Source organism: Grus americana, chromosome Z, assembly GCF_028858705.1.
Source record: "Grus americana isolate bGruAme1 chromosome Z, bGruAme1.mat, whole genome shotgun sequence".
Taxonomy (NCBI): Eukaryota; Metazoa; Chordata; class Aves; order Gruiformes; family Gruidae; genus Grus; species Grus americana.
This window is the reverse complement of record NC_072891.1, coordinates 53,914,080-53,939,128: the sequence shown is the minus strand read 5'-3', so window position 1 is coordinate 53,939,128 and position 25,049 is coordinate 53,914,080. Positions and strand designations below refer to the sequence as shown.

The 25,049-nt window shown below is 41.5% G+C and overlaps 2 protein-coding genes across 3 annotated transcripts; both read right to left on the bottom strand.

Annotated features, from left to right (window-relative positions):
• Nucleotides 1-2,435: 2,435 nt before the first annotated feature.
• ATP5ME (ATP synthase membrane subunit e) lies at nucleotides 2,436-5,802 on the bottom strand. Its single transcript, XM_054809974.1, has 4 exons — nucleotides 4,696-5,802; nucleotides 4,414-4,468; nucleotides 4,028-4,126; nucleotides 2,436-2,571 (listed from the first exon to the last, which is right to left on the bottom strand). The coding sequence occupies exons 1-4, from the start codon at nucleotides 4,729-4,731 to the stop codon at nucleotides 2,546-2,548; spliced, it is 216 nt and encodes a 71-aa protein (XP_054665949.1). The 5' UTR covers nucleotides 4,732-5,802; the 3' UTR covers nucleotides 2,436-2,545.
• A 3,502-nt stretch (nucleotides 5,803-9,304) lies between these two features.
• TMEM175 (transmembrane protein 175) lies at nucleotides 9,305-22,861 on the bottom strand. 2 transcript variants are annotated; one of them, XM_054809972.1, is made up of 10 exons: nucleotides 22,647-22,861; nucleotides 22,024-22,062; nucleotides 20,796-20,893; nucleotides 18,741-18,792; nucleotides 17,432-17,467; nucleotides 16,174-16,257; nucleotides 15,346-15,510; nucleotides 13,966-14,044; nucleotides 12,082-12,223; nucleotides 9,305-11,540 (listed from the first exon to the last, which is right to left on the bottom strand). In XM_054809972.1, exons 1-10 carry the CDS (start codon nucleotides 22,809-22,811, stop codon nucleotides 10,877-10,879), a joined length of 1,524 nt encoding a protein of 507 aa, XP_054665947.1. In that variant the 5' UTR covers nucleotides 22,812-22,861; the 3' UTR covers nucleotides 9,305-10,876. The 2 variants fall into 2 exon arrangements, with proteins under 2 accessions (XP_054665947.1, XP_054665948.1); XM_054809973.1 differs by lacking the exon at nucleotides 20,796-20,893 and having other exon boundaries at nucleotides 22,647-22,745.
• Between the last annotated feature and the right edge of the window lie 2,188 nt (nucleotides 22,862-25,049).

The following is a 25,049-nucleotide window of genomic DNA, read 5'->3' as shown; positions in this document are numbered from 1 at the left end:
CACGCTTCCTACCCACGCTGCTCACCCTCGGCAGCTGAGAGCTGGCTGCCCAGATTTACTGGGCATGGAGAAGGGAAGGGCCAAGATACAGATTTTTCCAGCATCTTCCCAGGCCTGACAGAAAAGCGATGTCATTGCAACGTAATTTCAGAGTAATTTCAACTATTGCCTGGACAGAAAGGGGTGGCAGAGGAGTAATGGGATGGCTGTAATGAGGCTTGCGGTGCCTTTCCCACCCCCAGGGGAATTCATCCCAATGTAAGAGGTATTACAAGGACAGCTTTCTCGCCTGGCCCTGCAGCCACGTTTTGAGAACTGTATGGAAAGGGTGGCTCTTCTGCATCATCCTGTGTGGTGGATTCTTGTACCCTAATCCCTGCAGATCTGACAGACATCCTTGACTGCAAAGGAAGAACCCACCCCCTTCGTATTTAGAACCCAGGAAGGTAACAAAGACAGTATGCAAAAGCCAACAGGAGAGTTCAGATCAAGTCATTTGTGGCCCTAGAGCTAGGCAAGACAGCAAAACTCCAGGCAGCTAGCGATGCAGAAATCTCCGTGTATGGCCACTGTGAAGTGTCCTCTAGGGAGACCCCTTACCCCTTGGCACAGGCTGGGATGCTACCCTATGAAAAGCCCCACATGTGCGTACCAGGAAGGACAGGCTCAGCTCTGCTGGGAGCAGCCACAGTGTCCTCAGGGGTACTGAATCAGTGCTGGCATAAACAGATACCTCAGTGAAGTAAAAGGAGGGGAGGGATGAACCCCCCACCCTCCTCTCTGGTACACTCTGCACTTTAACGAGGTGGGAGAGTAGGAGCAGGTGAAGGTGACCACATCCAGCCCTCTGGTGAGCAGCAGGCCATAGCTGTTCCAGAAACTGGGGCCAGCTCCAGCAACCCAAAGATAAAAGCAGTACCTACCTGTACGGCCGGCTCTTAATGGGACAGCAGTAAAGGTATTTCAGCTTGAAGTAAATAAGGATCCTGTTATCATCACATTTTGCTCAAGCACTGAGTCGCAGCTCAATCCCAAGTGTTGAGTTTCAGTGGGTTTTCAGTAGCACTTATTTCACATAACCATCATTTGACAGCTTACAGACTATCACCACATGAGCAACAGTGCTTTAAAAAAATTTTTTTCCAGCACTTCAGATCTAATTTACAGCCCCTAAACATAAAAGGCTTTTGGAATATTAGCTTTTAAGTATGCAACACATCCTGTTATCCTGAGAGGCCAGGATACGATGCATTATTTCAGTTTTACAGAAATAACATTTTAAACTAACTGGCAGTCTAGATGTTTGCTTTCATTAGCATCCCTAATCATTTCAAACCAAGAAATAACTAAAAAACCAATCAAGACAACATATAGCTGATTTTCCTGTTCCTTTTTTCTCCTTGAAAACATCACATCTCAGCCCTTTTTCCCTTATTAGTTATTAGATATGTTACACTCTCAATTCAAATCCAGTTTTATTTCCCTATACTCCATAGGACTGCTTTATTATTGAAGAACATGTGTACCAAAGTAATCTAAAAGAGACTGTGTATTTATAAAGAGCAACTAGTTTAACAAAACGTACGACAATGTTTCCTGAAAGTTTGCTATCACTTAGAAAGATTTAGAGCTGAAATCACTGCCTCAGCTGTCTAATCCGCAATGTCAGAAAAAGGAAGCTAGCCATTGCCCAAAGAAGCCAGATCCCCTGAATCTTTTGAGTTACTAGTCTTACTTACAGTGAGAAAAACCAAGAACACAGAACAAGTCACTAGAGACCACAATCTACAGGGATAGGCTTTTTACCTTCTTCTGGGACATATGAGGTCTGTACAGCTGAGGAGATGCCTTAGCAGTTTACATGCTAAAAGCAGACTTAATTTCACATTAAAGGCCACTAATTTTTTAAACATCAGTCCCCGGCATAGCCAGTCACTTTTTGCAAAAGAGACAGACTACAATTAGACTGCAACTTGTTCTTAGTTTTGGGGAAACACCATTTGTTAAATCTGAAAAGGTTTAGAAACAACTGACTAGTGAGTCAGCACTAACTTGTCAGATCTCAGCACGGCTTGACAAAGTCACAATCAAATTTGACTGCACTGTCAAACACAAGAATTGTGCAATAATCCATTGTGATAGCAAAGCTGAAAAAAGATGACAGCAACTCCCTGGAGAAGCCATTTAATAAATAGGTCCAGGCAGACAGTGCCATGCCAGCCTCCCCCACCTGCCCATACATATTGAATTGTATGTATTTTCTGATCACAAACATCACCTATGCGTAATAGGTGTAGTGGACTGGCCGTTGCTGGAGGAATACAACTGGTGTTTCAGCTGCAGCACTGGCCAGCTTGTGACAAATGCTTCCTGTCACATTCTGTAAATATTTCTGCTGCTGTTCTGTGCAATTCACTCAAAAAATACCAATCAAAGCGTTGTAAGCATTTTATTGATAGAATAGCATGCAAAGTCCACCAACTACTGAACAGTTCAGAGCCTAGCCATGTATTTCCATGTGTGAAATTAAGATCCAATCTTTTGTTCATTTCAGTATAGATTCTTCACTTGCTAGAAGAGAAGAAAAAACAAACATAGTTAGGACTACTAGTTACTCCCATGCAGTACTAAAATATGCAAAGCCTTAGTGGGATCAAAGGCTACCTTTAAGTATGCCATTTCTTTCTAGCCAGTTGTTATGATTCCACCTTCTGCTTATTCAACAGAACTGTATTTCATTGCTTTGGAATCAAGGCACTTTTTTGGCTTACACATTAGTAAATGGCAGTTTTCTGAACTGACAATTCAAATAAGCCCAGAAAAAGCTATCATTACAGATACATCCAGTTATTCCTCTTTAAAGAACAATCTTCAACAAATGAATGAAGTTTTAATAACTGCTTTTTTAACTGGAAAACTACACCAAAACCACTGCCCATTATCTCCAAAAATACAAAAGGTTTCAGCCAAACTAGAAAACATCTAAAAGACTCATTTATTTAGTGCACGGCCAATGGAGACTACGTATTTAAGACAGTAAAACAGCTGTACAAAATAGCTGTCTCTCTAGTAAGCAATACAACTCACCAACTTGCATATTTGATTTTATGTATGTGTAGTTAATTTAATTTTATAGGGTTTTGTTGAACATTAGTCTTGTTTAGGATAACATAAATGTCACTGTTTCCCGGGGAAATAGTTACCAAGTGTATAGCTGCACCAAGTACAGCTTCAGTTATAAATCAATTTTCTTAAAGTTCTTCCTAACTGCTGGTCCACCTAAAAAACCTAGGTCAATTCAAGCTAGAGAGCACACTCCCCTGTAAGGCAGGGGTGGGGGGAATCCTGTTAGAAATGCACAGGGGACCCAAGAAATAATCCTAAGGATGGTGGAAAGCATGCTGCAGCAGGAATATTATAGGGTGGAAGGGAATGAGAAAAAAAGCAACAGCACTAATCCCAGTTAACTGGCTTCTGCATATTCTCTTCACATGAGACGTACAACAAATGAAGATAACCTTTAACACTATGCTAGCAATACCATTTAAAAGTTTGAGGTGCAATCACAAGCAGTTTTCTGTAACTTCTGGTTTTGATCATTTGTGACACTTCTGTATTGTATGGAGAAAAGGGATCATAAGTTTGCTGCATGCAGCTGAATAAGGGACATCTGAGTACACTTAATACACAATTTCAGTTATTCCTCACAGAATAACCAGTAGCTTTTAACAGCTTATTTTCTCAGTGGAAATTCAGATAGACATTTAACAAGTCCTGCTCAGCTGCAAAAGTGTTTTGAACTCTTCCTCTACTGATGCTTACATTCTGAAAAGCTTGGCAAACAGCAGCACTATTTATCCTTCACGTAACCCTAACCACTGGTCCGTGAATCCACACGGGTCTGCAGCCCACTGGCTGCAAGCCTGAATTCCCCTAAAAAGACTGTAGTAAAACAGCAGTCCACCTGCAAGCCCGTGTGCATGCGCAGGCTTTGGCATGGGATGAATATGTTAAGTTGAGGGACTACCTTCTGCAAGCTCTTTTGCAATCCGCTCAAGTTCTTCACGTTTCTTTTTCTCTTCAGCCTCTATTCTTCTCTCTTCTTCAGCAATAGGCTTTAGGTAGTCTGTCATTAACAAACTTGCTTTAAAACACAATTTCTAGAACCCGGCAGAAAGCTCTGCACGAGCTAGCTCGCTCAGAAAGGAAGAAAAAGCAGTCTCTCTAGTACAAAGGCACATTTCATACGAATCTGCGCCTTCAAACCGGTAAGAGCCCGCCCCTGAGGGCTGCAACGGGGAGGGGGGAAATGGCGGCCGGGCCCGCAGCTGCGCGGCCCGCTCCGGCCGCTTCAAGGTGCCCTTGCGGGCCGCGCGGGGGAGGGGGAGAGGCCGCCCGGGGCGCCGCACTCACCGTATCGCTTCTTGCCATAGATCATCCCCACCAGCAGGGCCGAGTACCGGGTGAACTGCGGGAGGCAGAGACAAGGACGCGCCCTTCGCTCAGCTCACACGCACCGCCAGGCCCGGCCCGCCGCCGCCTGCCTGCCTGCCTCCCGCCCGCCCGCCCGTCTGTCCGTCCGTCCGTCCGTCCGTCCGTGCCCATCCAGACCACCTGCCGGCCGCCCCCCCCCCCCCGCCCCGGAGCGTAGCGGAACACCCCCGCGCCGCCGGAGCAGCCGCCCGCCGCCCTCACCTTGATGAGCGGCGAGACCTGCACCGGCGGAATCATCCTGGCGGCGGTGGCACGGCGGATGGAAGTGACGCCCACAGAGCGGCGGCGGGGCGGAAGGAAAGGAGAGCTCCGCCCACCGGCGTCGGGGTAACCGAAACACGTCTTGCGTCAGAGCGGCAGGTAGAGGTGATAATCATTTCGTTTTGTAAAATGCTTTGACGGTCCAGCGCCAGATTTTAGCGTCTGATCACGCGTCACCCAGGAGTGCGGAGCCATCGACGTCACAAGATGGACCGTGCTCACTCCCCTGTGACAGAAAATGGAGGAGCCGTCCGCGCGGCCCATCCCTCGGCCGCCGCGGGGAGGAGCGGACTCGGCTTTTACTCTGAGCTTACGGGAATGACATTGGGACCCTTAGCGTTGTCATCCCGCCGTGCCGCAACGCGGAGTGCGAGGAGCGGGGGCACGCAGCAGCCCGTCACACGGCTCTCCCTGCAGTGACGGGGACCCGCACGCTTATGGCGTGGGTTGACACGTCACCACTCGTGCCCTGCGGACAAACTGCTTTCTGCAGGCACCGATCCCCGAGAAACTGCATTAACAGCATGCAGTTTTACGTGTTTGACCCAGAGGGCAAAGGCCACTTTAGCAGAGACTATGAAGTATACACCTGTGACTGGTTCTTGAACCATTACAAAATCATGTTGTGGTGTGCCAGGCAACTAAGAAATCTGGACTGTGTTTCATAATCTGTCATAAAATCAAGGAGTCTGAATCTTGGCTGACTGCTCATTAGTGCCATCATTTTCAAATCTTTGCCTAAAGTTAAACATGCACAGTGAAAGCCTAAGGATATGATTATTAAACTCCCTGGAAGCAAATTGCCTGTGCTATTTTCTGCTAAGCAAGCCACAGGTAATTGAAATTCTGTCACTAAAAGAGATCTGAAATGTTTTTCTCTTTAGGGAAGATTCTCAGTATTCCATTCATTTGTAGTATCATGAAGTTTTTTTAATCATTGTTGTATGTCCTATATCAGTAAGACCTGAAAGTCCTTTCATGGATGGAATGTATGTAACCTATCGCTTTTCTTACATTTCTTCTTTTTTATTTACTTGCAGTAGCAAGAACTCTGAGAGACAGTTGGAGCATTACAAATGAGAGGTCACTGCTGGGTGGATATCACTTTAGTTCCAAACACCAACAGCAGTTGTTAATGCCATAATAATTCATCACAAAGCTCAATGCCAAGTCAGTAACACTAGTGAAGTTACTAGTGGCACAATGATTGTCTATTCAGCCACTTTTGTCCAATGCATGTCCAGGTAAGATTTTTAAAATCCTTAAATGCCCAACAGTGGCATGATATTAATTAAATGTTATAAATCTCACAAACACAAAGCAGCAGTTGTATAACTAGGATTCTTTATGTTGGTCTGTGAAGAGAACACACACTGAGTTGGAGACCAGCACTTGGAGAACTAGAACCCAGTCTGGCATTTCTGCAGATGCTACTGTACCAGTTTTAAAAGCAGGTAATTCAAGTTAGATCATACATTAGCCAGAAGTGTTTTTCAACTTACTACTACAAAGGAAAAAGTTAGAAACTGCTATGGTCTTGAATTACAGCATCACTCATTTTCAAATACAGCTGACTTTAATCAGCCACCTAATCAGCCACAGGGTACCACCAGCCTGAAACGCCTTCTGATGACCTAGACTAAGAAATTTAGTGCTAACTTCGTTTTGTGACTCACATGAATGTGGGCACTAAATACAAATTAACTTTTAAAAAAGGAAATAAGTTTCATATGCTAAAAGTTCCAAACTCCCAAGACAGGGTGAGAAAAAAAGAAGCAGGTTATACATCTTTCTAAAATTAATTCTGCAGAAGGAGTACATGAGTAACAGCAGATTCTGCTCTTCAGCCAGTGCCTTTATGACTTAGCACTAACTCATTTTTTGAGCTTTTGGTTTGCAGAATTGCTTTACTGAGTTACTGAGCTTGATGTATTCAAAGCAACAAAATGCTCAATGTTTTAATGATTTTGATCAATTAATTGAATGACATGCCTATGCTGGATGCTTAAACAGAAAGCACTAAAGCTCTGAGAAAATATCACCACTGCTCTTCATTTCTTTTGATGATACACAGATAGAAAAGATGTTCTGGTCTGATGTAGCAGGCAACTTGGGACTACAAGTCGTGGTGCTACACCATCACACAAGGAGAAAAGAAGTAAATGGCATCATGTAGTTACCTGCAACAACATCTCAAATTACAAGCATTAAGAGAGATGTGTGCTTTCTGCTCACCACAAAAACATTTACCTTTTTGCCCCATTCAGTAGTAGCAAGCAAATAGGTCACAGTTACCTGACACTGTCCTGAGTAATCACAGAGGTTCCCAAGCTGAGGGCTGCAAACCAAGTTCCTACCATGAATTTAAGCTTTGCACCTGCTGTTTAAGTACCCTCACACTGAAAAATTAAACTGAGCAAGTCCAAAATTCTGGTTACTGAATTTATTTTACTGAAAAATCCAATTGCAAGAGCTGCTCTTGGTTTATCAGATGTCGAGCAATAGCTTTGTCTGTGTCTGCTTCAAACTTCATAGAAGTTTGAGTCATTTTAAGAAACAGCTTCCCAATACGTTGCAAGAGCATTATGTGCACTAACTCAGTTGTTTTCAAGTAAAATGGAAAAAAAGTCATAAACCATTTACAATGTTTATAGTGATTAAACACAAATCCTGTCTCTGCAAAGAACTCTAGCTATGACTGTTCCTCTTTGGAAGTAAACTAAGAGCTCTGTATGCTCATCATTATTCTGAAGGCTCCAAGCTGAAACTGCATCCTTCAGCAGTCTTTAACAGAATTGTTAAGCTAGCACTATTTGTTATGCAAAGCAGAGATGGCAGTGCTGCCTGTAAGTAGCTGTTACCATCTTTTAATGTCTTGAATGGATTAATCTTGAACATGAATCCGTTAACAAGGCCAAGCAGTCTGAACAAACAGCTGTCATTATGGAATCACAATTGTGAACTGAGAGACAATGGACTTCTCAAATACCTTCTCATCCATGACCACATTTTGTTCAACCTGACCTATTCAGTTTAGGAGGCAGTTGTTCGTAACTGGCAGTACCAGTACCAGAGGCAAAAAATTTCAGTGTCATCAGAAGGGACGATTTACTGCAATGTTTTACTGCCGTTTTACTTCACTTTCAGGAGATTTTGTTTAATTAAAGCTATTCTGGCAAAGAAGGCCAGCAGCCTCCTGTACTTGGGAAAAGTGCCACTGGCAGGTGAAGGGTGATTGGTGAGAGCATTTCCAGTGTGCTGTGTCCAGCTCTCCCCTCCCCAGTACAGGAGAGGTGTAGACATTTTAAGGCAAGTCCACCAAAGGGTGATGGACACGACACAAGGACTGGAGCATCTCTCATACAAGGGAGACTGAGAGAGCTGCGACTATGCAGCTTGCAAGAGAAGAATCAGGGGGGATCTTAGCAATGTTTGTGAGTACTTGATGGGGAGGAGCAAAGACTGAACCAGGCTCTTCTCAGTGGTGCCCAGTGACAGGATGAGAAGCAATGGGCACAAACTAAAATACAGGAAATTCCTTTTAAATGGAAGAAAAAAGAAAAAAGAACCCCTTTTTTCCACTGTAAGGGCGACTGAACACTCAAACAGGTTGACCTGTTGAGTGGTTGTGGTGATTCTCTCTGTGCAGATGCTGTGTCTTGACTGGACACAGTCCTTACCAACCAGCTCTAGCTGACCCTATTTTAAACAGGAGGGTTAGACTAGACAGTCTCCAGAGATCCCTTCCAACATCAGCCATTCTGTGATTCTGGGATTATTAAAATCATTGTGTTTCACTTTAACTTTTCTAGAGACAAAAACCTGTGGTCATTAGTAATTCTGTAAAGAACAGCTAGTTACAGTTAGATTTGGGAATGTTCTTTCTACCTGAGAATCACACAATTCAAATTAATGCCTTGTTTTGAAATGCTGTTTGTTTCTCCAGAACTTACCAAAACTATCAGAATGATCCTAAACCAACTTGTTCATATGAAACCTCAGGTCAAGTTTGCCTTCAAGTTTAGGTTCTGAGATATGACTAAATTTGGTTTGAATAATGGTATCTCGACTACAAGCAAAAAAATCTCTTCTTTCTGGAGAACAAATTACTTCCTGGCAAGTGAGGTAAAAAATAAAAAAGGAAAAATGCATTAGTTAGCCAATACGGTTCCTTCTATTTATACGTTGCAATTCACTGCTCTTCAAAGCACCCCTGGAAATACTGGGAAGAAACTCCATCAGATTCAGTTTCAGGTCTCATTTTCTTTGACTGAACAGAACTAGAATCAACATTTCTTTATATTACATTAGAAGCTTTTGGATGTTTCACACAAAATCACAGAATGGTTGAGGTTAGAAGGGACCTTGATGATTCTGAAGGAAAAAAAAAGATGTCCAACATAATTTTAATTGTAGACATCAGATTTAAGTTTCATCTGCAGAACAGTAATAAGGGGCTAGAAGCTTCTCCTGACTGACTGAAATTTATTACAAATACACATATTCATTGTTTATTATGTGCCTGCTGCACATTAGAAACAAAACCATATAGAACCAAAAGTGCTTTTATTAAATATCAGAAAAAAACAGTGATACACAACACAATGCAGAATCCTACTGCGAGTCATTTAACCTCAACCAGGTATAAAACATCTGAACATACTTTCTCACAAGAAGTACGTAATACTAACAATTACACATTGGTACCAAGGTGCTTCAAATAAAAAGCACAAGTGCTTTCAAGACTGATCTAAACTGTGATGAGATACCTGAATTTGTTTTCACTAACAATTACTTGAGGCATTCTTTGCCACAGTATTTTTTAATTTTTTTTTGAAGAGGAACAACAAAATCCCTCAAATGCCTTTAAACATGGCATTAAAGTTATCAGGCACTAAGACACTTCAAGATACAAACTAATGGCTCTGCCAAAAAGAAGTGTAATGGTTTCCAGGGCAGCCAGAGGCTAAATGACTTTGCCCACTCCTTCTGTACAGCTCTCTGCAGGGTAACATTTGATAAGCATAAAGCTTATCAAACTGCACATACGCATAAAAAAATTCAACGTGCCATGGAGTGGCATTTCTACAGGATTAGTTTCTTTTGCTGTCTTGCTGAGACTCAGAAATCTGTGGGATCTCTTAGTTAGCCTCTACTTAGGGAAAAACTCCTTCTCCTAATGGGGAACTCTTATACATGGAAGAAAAGTCTCATACTCTCTCTGAATATGACGTTATACCTTCAGAATAACAGAAGGATGTTCCTTTCAATAGGCATGAAAACAGACACAAGAAGCCTGAGAAACCAAAACCTTTCCTTTCAGATGAGCAGCTGCTTCAGAACTGAAAACAAATTTACCTCTAGTCCCACAGGTCTTTGAATCTCTCCCCTGGGAGATACCAAAGCTAGTTCAAATCTTGGATACATAGCCACATCAGTCTTCATTTGTTATGCCTGAAGAACTTGTGTTCAGGTAGCCTGGAAGACTGCATATGAGTCACGATTGCAAGTCCCATCTAAACTCATGCTCAGAGCCAAGCACAAGTAGTTTTCAAAATGCTATCACAAGTTTGTGACTATGCAGCAGAGACCTTGTAACTATTAAAAAAATGCGGGGGGTGGGGGGGTAGGGTGGGGAGAGGGGGAGGGAAGAACCAACAACCCGTATGCACAAACATTTTACCATGATGCACCATCCAGAAATTCAGAGGTTTCCATGTCTTCCAAGCCTCACTCCCTGGCTTATAGCAGCACAACCAGCTTCTATACGTATGTTTGGCTGCCATAACCACTGCCGTATGTCAGAGAAAAGGGCATTTTGCTGGGCATCTGTTCATGCACTTCTTAATCGATTATCACTGCAGTTACATGTCAAGCAGCATTTTTTCCAAAAGGGTACCTCTAAAGGAAGGGAAACATGCTTTTCTTTGTCTCCTCTATTTACCCAATTTTTTCAATTATAGGTTTTGGAGAAAACGTCTTAAGCATGACCAGCTAAAACTTAAATATGCCCCAGTTATGGCCAACACGGGCTTTGGTTTAGATCAATATAATCCACACATGAAGATAATGAGAGTTAGAAGAACCGAAGTTAATAACTTCACATGCACTGCACAGAAATTTAGGACAGTGTTTCACTAGGAGACAAACATGCCTCCTCTTCTTCTAACAATACAGCCTTCCGTCTGGAGAGAGACATCACGGACTTTATGACAGTTAAAGAAATTCTAACAAAAATGCGCAAGGCAAGAAAAGCAAATGGGATTACAATCTGCATAAGATGGAAAATTGTTGTGCTAAATTCACTTAACAAGCATGTTAGAAAAAAGGCCCCAAGGCTTACACAAGGGTAGAGAGCCAGCTTGGCAAACATGAAGGCATGCTCCTTGCCACCATATCTAGCAAAAGGATGCAAAGTTTCCCTTTCATGGAGGAGGGCTGTAGTCCATATTGCAAACTGAAATATGCTGGCAAAGAAAGTGATAACACAGCTGACCTGAATGGCTTCTATTTCATTGTGAGACCTCTCTGCAAATTCACTGGTCAGCTGGTAAGCTAGCGGAAGTCCACCAATGAAAGCCAATGAAAGTATATTAAGCAGTCCCATTAATCGTGTAGCTTTTGTTACATAAAGGAAAAGTGAGTGATGGACAAACCACAGGAGACCAATTGTTACAAATGAGCCAAAGTAGGCAAGGTAGTTTGGCCCATATTCACTTAAAGCTTCAAGAAGGCTGCCATGGAACTTCTCCTCAACTTCTCTGGGATCAGGGACGTTATCTTCACTGTGGAGAGAAAACTTACTTTACTTTGCGTGTTAATGTTACAAAAACACCTGCAGCACTGAACTATGTCACTTTACTCTGAGCAAGTAGGGAACAACAGGCATCCATTCTGTAGTTCTCTAATTTGTAACTTAAAAGCAGCATTTCAAATAACAGCTCTACAAATAAATTAGATCTGAAAGGAAATCTAAAAGTAAGTTGACGTTCCTTTAGGTTAATGTAATAAAGTTGCCACAGTGACTGAACAGCTTTTGTTGATAAAAGCCTTTTATCTGAAAACATGACTAAGCATAAAGGAAGCTTTGTTCTTCAAGAGTCCCCACCCCAACACACATTAAATAGACTGATGATCACTACTGCTGAAATGTGGGCATTAGAAATATCTTTTGTGTTCTGTTATCTTTCCAGAAAATCATACACTGCAGGTTTTAGAAGGCAAAGACAATGTTTTGTTCATTTTATTTCCTCAAATATTACATGCAGACAAAAGCTAGTATTACATTTAACAACACAAAGTATAAGAGGCAACACAAAGCCTTACCATATATCCAAAATGAGCAGGGTTGCTACAATAGCATAGACTCCATCACTGAATGCTTCTACCCGTTCCTTACTCAAAGGCTCACTGAGGTAAAAAGTGAAGGTTTCTAAGCTATGGTGTGCCTCCTCTTCATCTCTCTGGCCTGCTAATGAAAAACAGAATCAGGTAGTATATGACCTTTCCCATTCTCACCACCTGCAAAAATCTTTCTGTGGAAAGAAGAGTGTTGTTCATCCACACAGGTCAGTCACTCCACTTTTTTTGGCAGCTCTGCCTCTCCCTGAAGTTCATGTTGCTTTCAGGACAACAAGTGCTGCAGACACAAAAAACCCCTGTCCTTTAAACTGTATGGCAGACCATTTCTACCAAGTGAGTGATGACTCAAAGCTGTAACTGAACAAAACATTTGAGCTAAACAAATCAGATGCTGTGCCTTGGGAAGCCCTAATAGCTATGGGTCCTCTAAAACAGTGTAGAGAACTTATACCGCATGGGAGAAGAAACTTACTGGAGCACAGGGGCTGCTCTGGGACATCAAATGGTCTGCTTTAAAATAAATCCAGTCTTTGGTCAAAAGGTGGGGCTCTAGAGCTCTTATAGGAAATGTCAAACACCTCCCTAAAGACTGGACTCTGAACTGCCCAGCTAGCCAAGCTGTACCACTTCAGGATTACAGACTGGACAAACAAAAAGCTTACAGCTTCCAGAGGAAGGAGAGAAACTGAATGAAAACCAAGTGTAGTCACAACTCAGTCAATACAGCAATAATTTATGTCAGCCATCTGACCGGGTGAGACATACACAGACATGACCTGACTGCAAACCGCAGCGCCCCCGTCACAGTAAGCACAGACAATATTTGCACAGGCAATATTTGCACAGGCAATATTTGTATGTGTTTATTCTCTGGCTCTGAGAGTCTGGCTTTAGCTGTCTCAAAGCATTTCTGCCTCCCCAGCCATTACTGCTGCCACGTGGTGGAGTCAAAAGTATGTTCCCATTTGTGGTGTACACAGATGGACTTGTACTAGGCTGAACAGCAGCGGGAGAAGCACGAAGGTGTTACTCCTGTGAGTCACCTTGTGAGTGCCAACTCCAAACACATGATCTATTCACTCTTTTTATGGTCAGTTTATATTGCTCTCAAAGAGGGAAACTCCAGCTTTTGGCTGAGTAGGTTGCACAATACCACCTTCTCCTTTATTTTGGCAATGGCAACCTCCTCCTCAGCAGAGTTTAAAAGCCGTTCTGGCTGTTGCTGTGGTTGTGGAATTGTTAGTGCTGACAAAGGGGGGCAGAGAGAACATAAGCAAGGAGGGTGGTGGAAGGAAGCATGGATTTAGGCTGACTTAAACCACTTGTGAAGGCACACCTTTAGACCACAGCAGTTAGATTAATGAGCTGTAACACCCTAAACAGTTAATCACCCTGAAAAAGTTTGATTTATAGGTGCTCTGCTTGCCAGTTTGAAAATGTGGGACCATACAGTATTGCTGAGAAGAAAGTGATACAAGCATAGCACTTGCTTCCTATATTCTTCAATCCCCATGCTCCCTTTTTAGGAGGGAAAAGGGATAGATGGCCTGCAGCCATTACTCGTGTGTGTGTGCGCGCGTGTGAATATTCAGGACAAACCAGAGAGGTTTTGAATTCAGAAATGATCTTTGAATGTGTTGTACTTTACACAAATCTAGGCATAAATTAAGGGAAACAAGGGAGCGAGGGAGAAACTGTTTGGAAGCACAGCAATAAACCCCAAAATTACTGCGTTCCAAGACTGAACATGGAAGTAGAACTAAAATTACTTCATTCCAGGCTGTTTGGAAAACATGTTGACAACCTCCTAACATATCTGAACATACTCCTATGAATATTATTACTCACCAACAATCTTCGTTTTACACCACATAATGAATCGAGTGAGATGGGGAAAAACGATTACGAGTCCAAGAAGTACATAAGACTATGGAGGGGAAAATGAATACAGTTTAAATTATTATAATATAAATTACCTTCCAAGCTGAATATGAAACGATTACTCTCAATCTTTAGGTATAATCACATTGAGAAAAACAAATCTTGACTTTATGACATGAAAAAGGCTCACCTGAAATGCACACGCACCTCCTGAATATTGCATGTGCAATTTAATACTGCTTTTGATAGCTAATTGATTATCAGTAATGAAGCAAGCTAGAACAAGAAGGGAAATAATTCTGCTAACAAAAATGCAGTAATGACTTCTTTGGAAGTTGGGAGAACTGTCCCATGTGATCCTTATGGGTCCCTTCCCACTCGAGATACTCTGTGATCCTGTAATTCTACTACTTGTGTCCCAAAGACACCTCAGTGGGTGGTAAGTGGTTCACAGGCTTTGCACAGGTCTAAGTGAAAGAGCAACTTGGAGACTACTTTGACTGCTATTAACATTAAAAGAAAATACACTAATGAACGAGGTGAGGGAGAAGAGGGAAGTAAGGGTGTAAGAGGAAAACGTATTTTCAGTTAAAATTAGGCCTTTTCATGTTTGGACTCATAACTGTCCCTTTTATTGACAGCAACCTGTTTCCTCCCAAATTTGGGGATTATTTAAACACTGCTAATTCCCATAGAATCTTTCTCAAAATTCAGTTAAATCCACCTTATCCTATAGAAAAAGACAGAGGAAAGAAAGCTCAGGATACATCTGAAAACTAGATTTCAATTCCAAGCAGGTGTTCTGAGAAAGATAAAAGCTATTAATAAGTTGGAGCAACGCATTGCCATTTAATAAAGATGGCAGAGAAAAAGGCTAAGAGCAGCCCTTAGGCAAAAACATTTGTTTTGAGATGCAGGTTGGCTAACTGGTCTGCTTATTCTGTTTGCTCTTACACCCTGAGTTAGTGCAGTGATTATATTCACTTGTCTTCAGTTTGTGCAATGTGTTTATTTCATGTAACCTTCCTATGATTGAGCAAGATGCTAAGTTACAGTTTAGAAGACTTGCTTCTAATTAAAAGAAGCATTTAAAAAAAATCAGGCAGAGCAAGTAAAGCAAATATTCTTTCAGAATATTCTTTCAGAATATTCTTTCAAAATTATGCAAACTCATGAATCAAATTATGATTGGTCTGTGTGCATTGCAGCCATGATTACAACACCACAGAACTGGCAACTGAGAAAGTCTGCATATTTGACATGGACATTGTTATTTTAATACACAGTCCTAAATATAACTAATATAACCCGCTGCATCAAAGTTTTTGGTTAACTGGGAGAACTTACCAAAGGAATAAAGAAAAAAGAAAAGATGGCTGCTAAAAAGCATAAAATTGGTCCTCTTAGGATAATCTTTAAGATATGTCTTTTATAGAAATTCTGATTTTCAGACAACTGTATCTGTTGATTCAGTAAGTGTGGGTGATAGAATCCATATGCTACTATCACAGCCTGCAAGGAGAAGAGCATTACTGAAGTTATTACACAGAAGTATGTGCAGCATTTCAAATATAAAACTGTAAAACTATAAATCAACAAATTCCAAAACACATTCAACCTTATTTTTCATTCCCACATGGAGGGCTGGTCTTAGAAACTCTGAGATTTCACAATACACGGCATATCAAGATTTTAATCTCCTCTGCAGACCTTGTCATGACCATGGATCTTATATGAAGAGGAATGAAGACCTCCACAATTATGAACAGAAAGCAACAAGACACTGCACCAGGAGAAAACCAGTGCCACTGGACTGAGGCTGAAAGCCCATGTTCACTTAGCCATCTCTGCACAGCTCAGAAAGAAACTTGGCAGGAAAAGCCAATTGCTATTTCCCCAAGGCATTTTTAGAGAGTGGAAAAGGGTTTACTATTCTGTGGACTTTGAGATCAGCAGATTTAGTTCCATAAATCAGCTTCACAGGACAGTGGCAATGCAAACTTTCATCTTATATACAGGTACTATATTATCACAACAGGCACAACTTTGGAAAAGAATGCTATACAAACAAAAAATACATTTAGCAATTTATACCCATAGCTAAGAAATGTTAATATTTGTTCTACCCAAGACAATCTATTTAAAAGTGAAAATGTAAACAGATAGCTCCAATACCTGTATAAGGCCAATGACAACAGCACAGGCACTGAACAGGAAAATGCCAAAAGGTACATCTGGAAAGGCGGCCATTAAGGAAAACTAGAAAAAAATGCAACTAGATCAAATATTTAATTACGAAGCAATGTAGGAACAACAGTAGAGAAATGGAAGCACTCTTCATTCGATAATGAAATTCGAAAATCTAAATAATACTTTGCATTTCAACATAATTCCACCAAATGCAATTTCTTTGCTCTCACGTTGATACTGCAAAACCATAAACTCTCTGACACTTTGTCTCCATAATGACTACAGACTGGCTTGTAGCTGAGCATAAAGTTTAACAGTGTTTTCAGTGGATAAGAATTTCATAGCTGTGAAAATTCTTAGTATGAGGATACCTTTTTGAATCTTTTAATTTCTCTACCCTCCATGGCTCCCTGTTGTATTATCTTCTGCAGCCTCATTGGGGGTGTGTGGGGGAAGCAAGGAGTAGTGTTAGGGTAACATTGACAACTTTCCAAAAGTTATTTCAGCTTCAAGGCAAAGTAAATGGTATGTGTTCTTGCTGAAAAAGATTGTTTTACTGACCACGGCCTTATTCTATGCAGATTAATACATAACACAGATATATCCACAAACAAACAGGTGCCTGTCATATAAATCTGTTCTATGCATACAATAAAAGTCAAGATGCATTTTAAGCAACTGTTTTGTTCTGCTAATATGGTGTTCATCTGCAAATATTCTTGCTAGGTTTAAAGGTCATCCACCAGAAATTGTGCAGAATATCAAATCTGCAGATTTAAAAAATGAATGATTGGCTGCCAGAATCAACCCTACTGAGTAAGTCAAATGTGATACCAAAAACTCTGTCTAGGTTACAAAAGGGAAATGTTCTGTCATCTAAAGAGGAGTTTGAAATGTAGCTTTAGTTCCCTTAGAAAATGCAAAAGTCTCATCAGGTAACTTTGACCTTTTTCAGTACAGCTGCATTTTTAAAAGAAATCATGGGAAACTATGACTTTCCATGATTATAATTTTTCTTCTAAAACACCCATTTTCTGCCAGGTCTATAACATGCAGTAATTGAAAGTTATAACATGGCCTCATGAATTTAAAAAAAATAAGGCTTAACTATTACAAGGGATTCGGGGTTTATACTATAGTAACACTTTCCTGGGTTCTAAATACTTTGGTAAAGTCTTTCCAAATAAATAAAGGAAGAAAACCTGTAATTTAAAAATACGTCAAATTTTAGAAAAGTACTTACTGTGTATGGCAAGAAAGTTATGATCATCATACAAGCCTAAAAAGGAAAAAAAGTGTACTGAAACACTAGGCAAAATACAAAGCAAGCAATTCCCTCATTAAAGATGCGTCCAGAGACCGCAACACAAACAGATCCAATGCTAATGCGGCATCATGAAAAAAACCCACATTTCTGAAGTTGCTGAGCTTTGACTGTAACAAATGGCTAGTTCTCTACACATCTTCCATGTTTGCTATGCAAACTATACAGGCTTATTTTAGAAAACACTACAGCTTTGTTACCAATACCACAGGTAAAAGTTTTGCTATGATTCTTAGCAGACTTATTTCTAAAGTAGTGATGCCAAAAGTACCACAACTCCTAAAGAGGTGTTTCTGATTCACCAAAAACATTAATCTCTGATCACAAATATTTCATATACAAAAAGGACAAATTAAAAGAAAACATAACACCTCAAGCACAAAGAAATGCATTGCTTTGAAAGCTACATTAGATAAGAATTACATGCCTTAAGTTAGTCCTCTAAAATAATTTCCTGTAGTGTTATCCCATGGAGTTTAAACTCAGTATTATTATTAACTAAATTAAATTAAATTGTGTGGTTGTGCATTGTCAGAGAACAGAATTTTAAACAATATAGCAAAAACCAAAGCTCTATATGTTCACCATCGCAGCATCCCATTATAACTGTTAGTAACGAAGATATTACAGGGTGGCTCATCAAAAAACATACATAAACAAATTTTTAAGAGTGATTATTTAGACAAGTGTAAAGCTCAAAACACTGATTCAGAGACTGGTCTCTCAGTGGTAGTTTTTGAAAGATGATATAATCCGCTGTTTCAGATAAGCTTCAGAATGAATTTCTGAGGAACTTAAACAGAGAAATGACTGAAAACATAAATGTAATTCAAACCTACCACTAAGATTTTTTGCCACAAAAGACATAGCATTTCATTTTATTAAGCCTGGAGGACAGATACTTCAGCTGGACACAGATGAACAGAATCAAAAGCTTTTGCCATAGGTGCCTCTTCAGTTCCCTCAGATGAACTTCAGACTAACCTGTTGTGGAGCTTCTTTTGGCTTCAAATAAAACGTGGAAGTTAAAAGCAAGTTAGTTATCCATCAGTCACTCTGGCAAGGAGGAATTCAAGCTCTTTGTATTTTCCCGACTTGGAAATTTGGCAAAGTTACGGTCTTTAAATGAAACGTCTGGACATATACATACAGACTTAAGAAAAAGTAACCTAAGAAAAAGTGACCTGTACTTGCTAGATAAACTTGCAGCGTGTCTGCCAAGACTCACCAGATTTAGAAGAGCGAGGACATCATCTATAAGCTCTATCACCTGAAACAACCTGTCAAGGCAAGGCAAGATATGAACAAGCCAGCTCCCGCAATATGTTTTACAACACTGTATACAAATTGTACATTTATGATATTATAGGGGAACCTGATTTCCCTTGCTCCAGAATTTATACAAGTAGTCGAGATGCTACTAAAACTCATTAACTCAAACGTGGAAGTAATTTGTTAGAAAAATCTGCAAGCAGGATACAAACGGTCAAGTTCAATCATGGAGCAGTTATTAAGAATCTCATTTCTGTTTGAAGGATAAGTGGCATATGATGTAGCAAACAGGCTTTTTTTTTTCCCCACTCTATTGTTCCTCTACACCTGTAATTATATATTTAGTTCAAAGTAAATTTCACCATTGTTACGAGCCAATTAATCGGTGAAGAAGTGATCCAGATGTCAGTTCTGACCCATCGAGTCACATACCAAAAACCTAACAAGGCAGTGAGCTACAAATGGATATCATTCCTTGGAAAATGGCAGATATGGGGGTGATTCCAGAGCAGGAGTTGATGACAATTCTCTGGAGGACTTGCCACTTCACTATAGGATGAAATACAGCCAGGTCACCTGGCAGGCCACTGGTTTGCTTTCTCCCACAGCAGTTTTGTTCCAGAACAGCTCTATCTTTTGCCACCTGACATACCTGGCACAGGACAGCCAGCAAACTGCTAGTGAGCCACACAAGGCTTGGCAGCCACAGGACAACTATTATTAGTTGTCAATTAATCACCTATTTACTTAAACACAGGCAAGGCCCAGAACTAACTGGAGGCTGACAGCCTGTGCTCACTGCTCAAGCAAATGCTTCTGAAGCGTGAACAAAGGCAGACTTTCACCAGCAGGCACTGTTCACTGCTCACACAAGAACATGAAAAAGTCCAACTGATACTCTGATATCAAAATAAAAACATAGGCACAAGACTGACTTTTAGCTTGTCAGATGAAGCAATGTTGTATAGAGATCTGAGCCATGCAGTAGCACGGCTCAGATCTTCTGTTGCAGATCCAGATGTTCAGAGTCCATCCAGAGTCTCAGATTTTTCTTTGTTTCATATGCCATTGAGAAGAGCTATTATTCTGATTTTCTCTGAGTTTTACTTGGGAGAACAGAGGCAAGTTCATGTTGTTAGGGCCAGAGTATTTTCAGAATTTTAAGGCTTAAAATTATTTCTCCTGAAGATACAATGTAGTTATTATAATGCAAAGAAAATAAGCCTTTCTTCCAAACTGCCCCACACCTTGTTACTGAAATTCCTCATCCACAGAAGTGTCACTTAGAAACAATGGAACCAATCACCCTCCACAAAACCCCAAACTATTCAAAGACTATGCCTCAGCATTTACGTATACAATAAAATAAATGTGATAAAAGCCCTGAAGTACCAGTACTGAATTACAGGTTGCACATCTCTATTAGAATGCAGTCAATCCACTTTTTTAAGGAAAGAATATAGTAACAATTGTAAATTTCAAAATTCAAAAAAACCCTGCCCTGATTCCAGTACCATGCCTGCTTGTCAATTTCTTTTTAACTACCAAAACAGAGGCAGGTGGTGGTATCCACAGCTCTACAAAATGCAGCATCTGCAACATTACAGTTAATTTTGTGAGAAGCACTGCTTAGGACAGAGAGACAAGTTTTAGGCCAGCTGTACTATTTCAGTTCCTCTATTTGTGTAGCAGACAAGTTACACAGTCGTGCTTTTTCAGCATAATTAGAAGTTTAATTCCATCTAGAATATGAAGTAAAATGAAGATAATATATGTAACTAATTTGAAAGATATATAATGCTTGTTTTTCTCTGTATCCCTGTGTCAGTGGTGTAAAAGTACAGTTATTCACTGCTTAGGGTAGCATTTCTTTACAATGAATTTTTATATTATCCAACAAAAGACAATTCAGAAATATATCAGTAAGACAGAAATGTATCACACACATGGTTACCTCCTGTCCTTTCAAACAATTCTTCTTAAACTTTGGAGTTAAACACTGTGTTCCTACCTTACATGAGCTGCCCATGCCACTGTAACTATTAAGAAGGTCATCAAGTACACTGCAATTTTTGCTAGAAGAAGTTGCTGAACGCTTTCACCTAGTTTCTGAAAATGACACCCAGAGACAAAGGAAAGCAAAAGTTAAAGGTTACATTGTGAAATTAGTAGCAGTATCTGAAAATGAGGAAGGACATGCATGTAACAGATTTTTTGAAATGCCTGCCAAGAATGCAGTTCTGTTCCAGCAATCTTTCTACTACCATGCAGAGGAACTGGTTTATTAGACACTTGTAAGTATGCTGAAATATGTAGTTAGTGGCATATGATGTACCAACACGTCTTCAATCTGTAAAAGGGCTTCCCAATGCTCTGCTCACCTTGTGATTCATTTATGCACTCTCTCATCACCGTTACTGTGATCATGCATTTTAGAGGAGGGCTGGCCACAAAATGCCTCTTTTATGTTCTTAGCACTGACTTCTGGAGCAGAAACTTCACACAAGTTTTCATGTGATGACTGTTAACAATGAGGTAGGGAAGGACTTAACCACAGCAAATTTTGCATGTACCACCACAATGGCTTTAATAGATTCATGCAGCATATCTGCCATGTTGTGGATCGTACTTGAGTTTCCTAAACTGAGACAAAATGTTTGCATCTAGGTCAGTTTTAAAGAGCAGAAAGATAAGTCATGATAAAAAAAAACCCCAAACCTGTAAACTTGCTCAAATGATTAATTTATGTCTCCTAACATTCCTGTTTCTTTCAGAATTAGTTTATTTTCTGTAGTCTTCTTTTTCCACCTTTGCTTATTCTGGTAACATTTATTATTAATCTGAGTTTTAAACCAGCATTCAGCTTGCAATATGTAAGTAGCTTCTCTAAGTGATGATGTATTACCAAAAATAGCAGATGCTTTCTGAAGGATGTTTTGGTCAGATGGGCAATTAATTTTTCATACAAAAGTAACCATTTAAAATCTATGGCCTACAGTATACAGCTCATTCAGGTTTTATATCGCAATTTCTGCAGATTACACAGATTTTTAGTACTTATATTCTTCACCCCAAGTTCAACAGTTCCTCCTCTAGGGGAAATGTCTGTTGGTTTTAATGTTACATAATGGTTTGAGCTTTTTGAAAGTCTGGAACTTGAAACGAAGCGGGGGTGCTAAATTAGGATGTTACAGGTACTTGCAAAGACAAGAAACAACAAACCAAAAGACATATGATACCTGATCAGGATGTATTTTTGTGTGAGCCACAGGCAAAATCTGAAATAACAAAACCTTATTAGTACATGGCATTCTTTTCCTTATTGAGAGCTTTATTGAAATCTAAAAAAAACCTTCAGGTGGCCGCAAATACTCGTGGATCACGCAGCTGCTAACAGCTTGCCGTTCTGGAAGTCGGAATCCCTTTCGGGCGCGCAGGAACAACGCTGTCACCCCCGCCCCGCGACCGCGCACCGCTGCCCGGGGACTCCCCGCCGCGCTCTCCGGCTCCCAGGCTCCGGGACCGGCGCCCACATTTCGCTGTATCGCTGCAGGAATGGGGCTTGGGGATGGGCGGGACAGGCGAACACGGCTCCTCGAAAGCGCCCGGGCTGGGAGGCAGCTCGCCAGGCTGAGAAGCGCACGGATAGGGCACGGACGCAACCCGCAGAGCCCCGGACAACCTGAGGCTGCTCGGGGTTTTCCCCTCACGCCGCCCGACGGCGGCCCCCGGGCTTGGCGGCCCTGCCGCCCCCGCCCCGCGGCGTCAGCCCGCCCCGAGCCTCGCACAACGCCGCCGACCCGGGTTCCACGGCGGGGCCAGGTCGGACAGGCCCCGCGCCGCAGCTGGGCCGGGCGCTCACCATCACCGTGGCGATGATGGAGAGCAGCGCGTCGCTGTAAGCCAGCAGTCGGTGCGACGTCTGCGTGCTGCTCCCCAGCTCCAGCTCCAGCCCCCGGCCGCGCACCGGCTCCCGTTCCGCCGCCCCGGCGCCAGCGTCCGGCGCCGCGGCCCGTGGAGCCGACATGGCCCCGCTGCGCTCCGCCCGCGGCTCCAGCGGCGGCAGTCGTTGGGCGGGGCGGGAGCGGTGGTGCCCCTCCCGCGGCCTTCTGTGAGGCGCCGGCCTCCGCAGGAGGGGAGGCCTGACGGGTCTCCCGGGCGGGGAGAAGGCGGGGTGTTCCCGGGGGTAATTCGTGCTGCTGTTGGAAATAACTAAGGGTGATTTTCCTCACATCTGGGAATGTCTGTGTTGGTGTCTTGAAATCTTAAAGTTGATGGGTGATGCAGGTGACACGAGTTAGTGGGCTCAGGGGGAAGAAAGTGTTATAAATGATGCATTGATGTGCTACACGCCACCAAAGCTCGTTACAGCTAACGTGTATACACCAAAGGTTACACTTACCAGAGGCTGTAGTGTCTGGAGATACTCAGCTTTGTTTATAAATTGTATTTTAAAATCCATATCTGAATTCCAAAGTAACTTCTCCCCCCACCCCGGGTTTTGTTTTGTTTTACCAGCCTAACCAGCTTTGTCCCATCACTTCAAACCATTTGCTGTTTATTTTATGTGCCACCTTCTGTCCTTTGGAGCTGTGAACTGAAGGCTTTTGGTTTATGTTCAGGTTTCTATCCTGTTGGCACATTAAGTTCATACCATAATGCTAGTCTGCTTGGAATATATAGGGCTTTTAGTTTCCAGTCAAGTTGTGCTCTAACTGAAGCGATTCAAACACTTAGAAAGTGGTTTTATTGCAGAGAAATATTTGCAATTTTAAAGCTTTTGCTGTAACTGAAAGACAATCAGGGTCTTCAAAGGAAACATACCTGAATTTGTGATAGATTTTTGTCTGACAGTGTCTTTGTCATCATAAACTTTTTATTTTCACTTTCTAGAAAGGTTATTCAATAAATAATGGATGTCATAAGAGAAACCCAGAGAAGCCGCCAAGAATTCAAATTTCATATGAAGAACTCAAATTGCAAAAACATACTGTGATGCGGTGAAAGTGTTCTGGGTTTGGAGAAATTCCAATCTGAAAATACATTGAGAATGCAGTTTAATTCACAAACAGTTGGCTCAGCTTACTGATGGGAATTAGATATCCAAGAAAAACATCAGGATACTGCTTTCTTGTAGTACAAGACGCTGCCTCCAGTAAATGGTAGCTGATTTTCCTCTGTTCCTGTATCAACTAAAGCTAGAAGTACAGATCAGAAATACCAGCTGAGTACGTAGTACAAATTTGAATGAATTTGTAATAGACTTTTGTGAAGGAAGAGTCATGGAGATATGCTAGAGCTGCTGTGGAAATCTCTGAAATTTATAAATAGGAGCTGGAAATAATACAATACAATCTAGCCAGTAGTTGGAAGAACCTGTGGAAATCACTCAGCTGTGCCCCAGACTCTGCTGAAGAGGTGTTTCTATGTCTGGTTGAAGTCAGCTCTTAAACTAGTTGGGGTCTGCAGGCAAGTGGGTGAATGCTGTAGACCTGCCTATATGCCAGAACCAGTCAGCCTGAGAGTGTGATATGCCTCAAACTTGCAGTGGTCTTCATAGAAAGAAGAACGTGAGAAAAGCCAGGAATCTTGGCTGCACTCAGAAGCAAGAAGCGGCTGGAAGAAAGTGCTGAAAAGCTGGGAGGCCTCACCTGGAAAAAAGCAGCAGCCAAGTAGCCTTTTAACATGCGTATGGGGAGACTCTTGTCAGGCACTAGCAATGGGCATCAGCAAAGACCAGGCTGGGGAATCACCTTGGGAGATCTTGGTGGAGTGCCAGAAACAGGTTAGAGAGAAGGGCCTGAATACATTTGCCCTTAAGGGCAGTATTTGTTCAGCAGAAGTTTCCTGAGGCAGGTTATGTTAATGAACGAAATTTTCATTTGGGGCTGACGTGAGTGTTCTGAGCTGGAGCACACATTGTTGAACTAATTGCAGAAGTGACTGAGATACAAGAGCCACTTCAACTGTGAGATCTCAATCTGTTTTCATAGCAAATTGAACTAAAGTATTTTATGGATGATGAGAGAAAATAGCAGTACTGTGGCAAAAAAAAATTGTAAAACAAAAAGAAGCAAGCCTTTGGCTGAAATACTGAATTGGTGTGCGAAATCTAAGCAGAATATGCATGGACTTCAGTTGGGACAGGTACAGTTCTGAGGCTCCAACAGTAGTTTTTTCATGAGGTCCTGGGATGCAGAGCAATATTGAAACTTCAGCTGCTGAAGTGATCCCATTTTTAAAAGGTCTTCCAGTTCATCTCTCC

Bases quoted from the DNA above. Each gene is read 5' to 3' on its own strand.
- ATP5ME (XM_054809974.1), bottom strand. From the start codon at position 4,731: ATGATTCCGCCGGTGCAGGTCTCGCCGCTCATCAAG. The intron at 4,469-4,695 runs GTGAGGGCGGCG...TGCCTCCCGCAG, and splicing joins AGGTCTCGCCGCTCATCAAG to TTCACCCGGTACTCGGCCCT. The intron at 2,572-4,027 runs GTAGTCCCTCAA...CTTCTCTTCTAG, and splicing joins TGCAAAAGAGCTTGCAGAAG to CAAGTGAAGAATCTATACTG.
- TMEM175 (XM_054809972.1), bottom strand. From the start codon at position 22,811: ATGTCGGCTCCACGGGCCGCGGCGCCGGACGCTGGCGCCGGGGCGGCG. The intron at 22,063-22,646 runs GTGAGCGCCCGG...TTGTTATTTCAG, and splicing joins CCATCATCGCCACGGTGATG to ATTTTGCCTGTGGCTCACAC. The intron at 15,511-16,173 runs GTATTGGAGCTA...TTCTCCTTGCAG, and splicing joins TTGTCATTGGCCTTATACAG to GCTGTGATAGTAGCATATGG.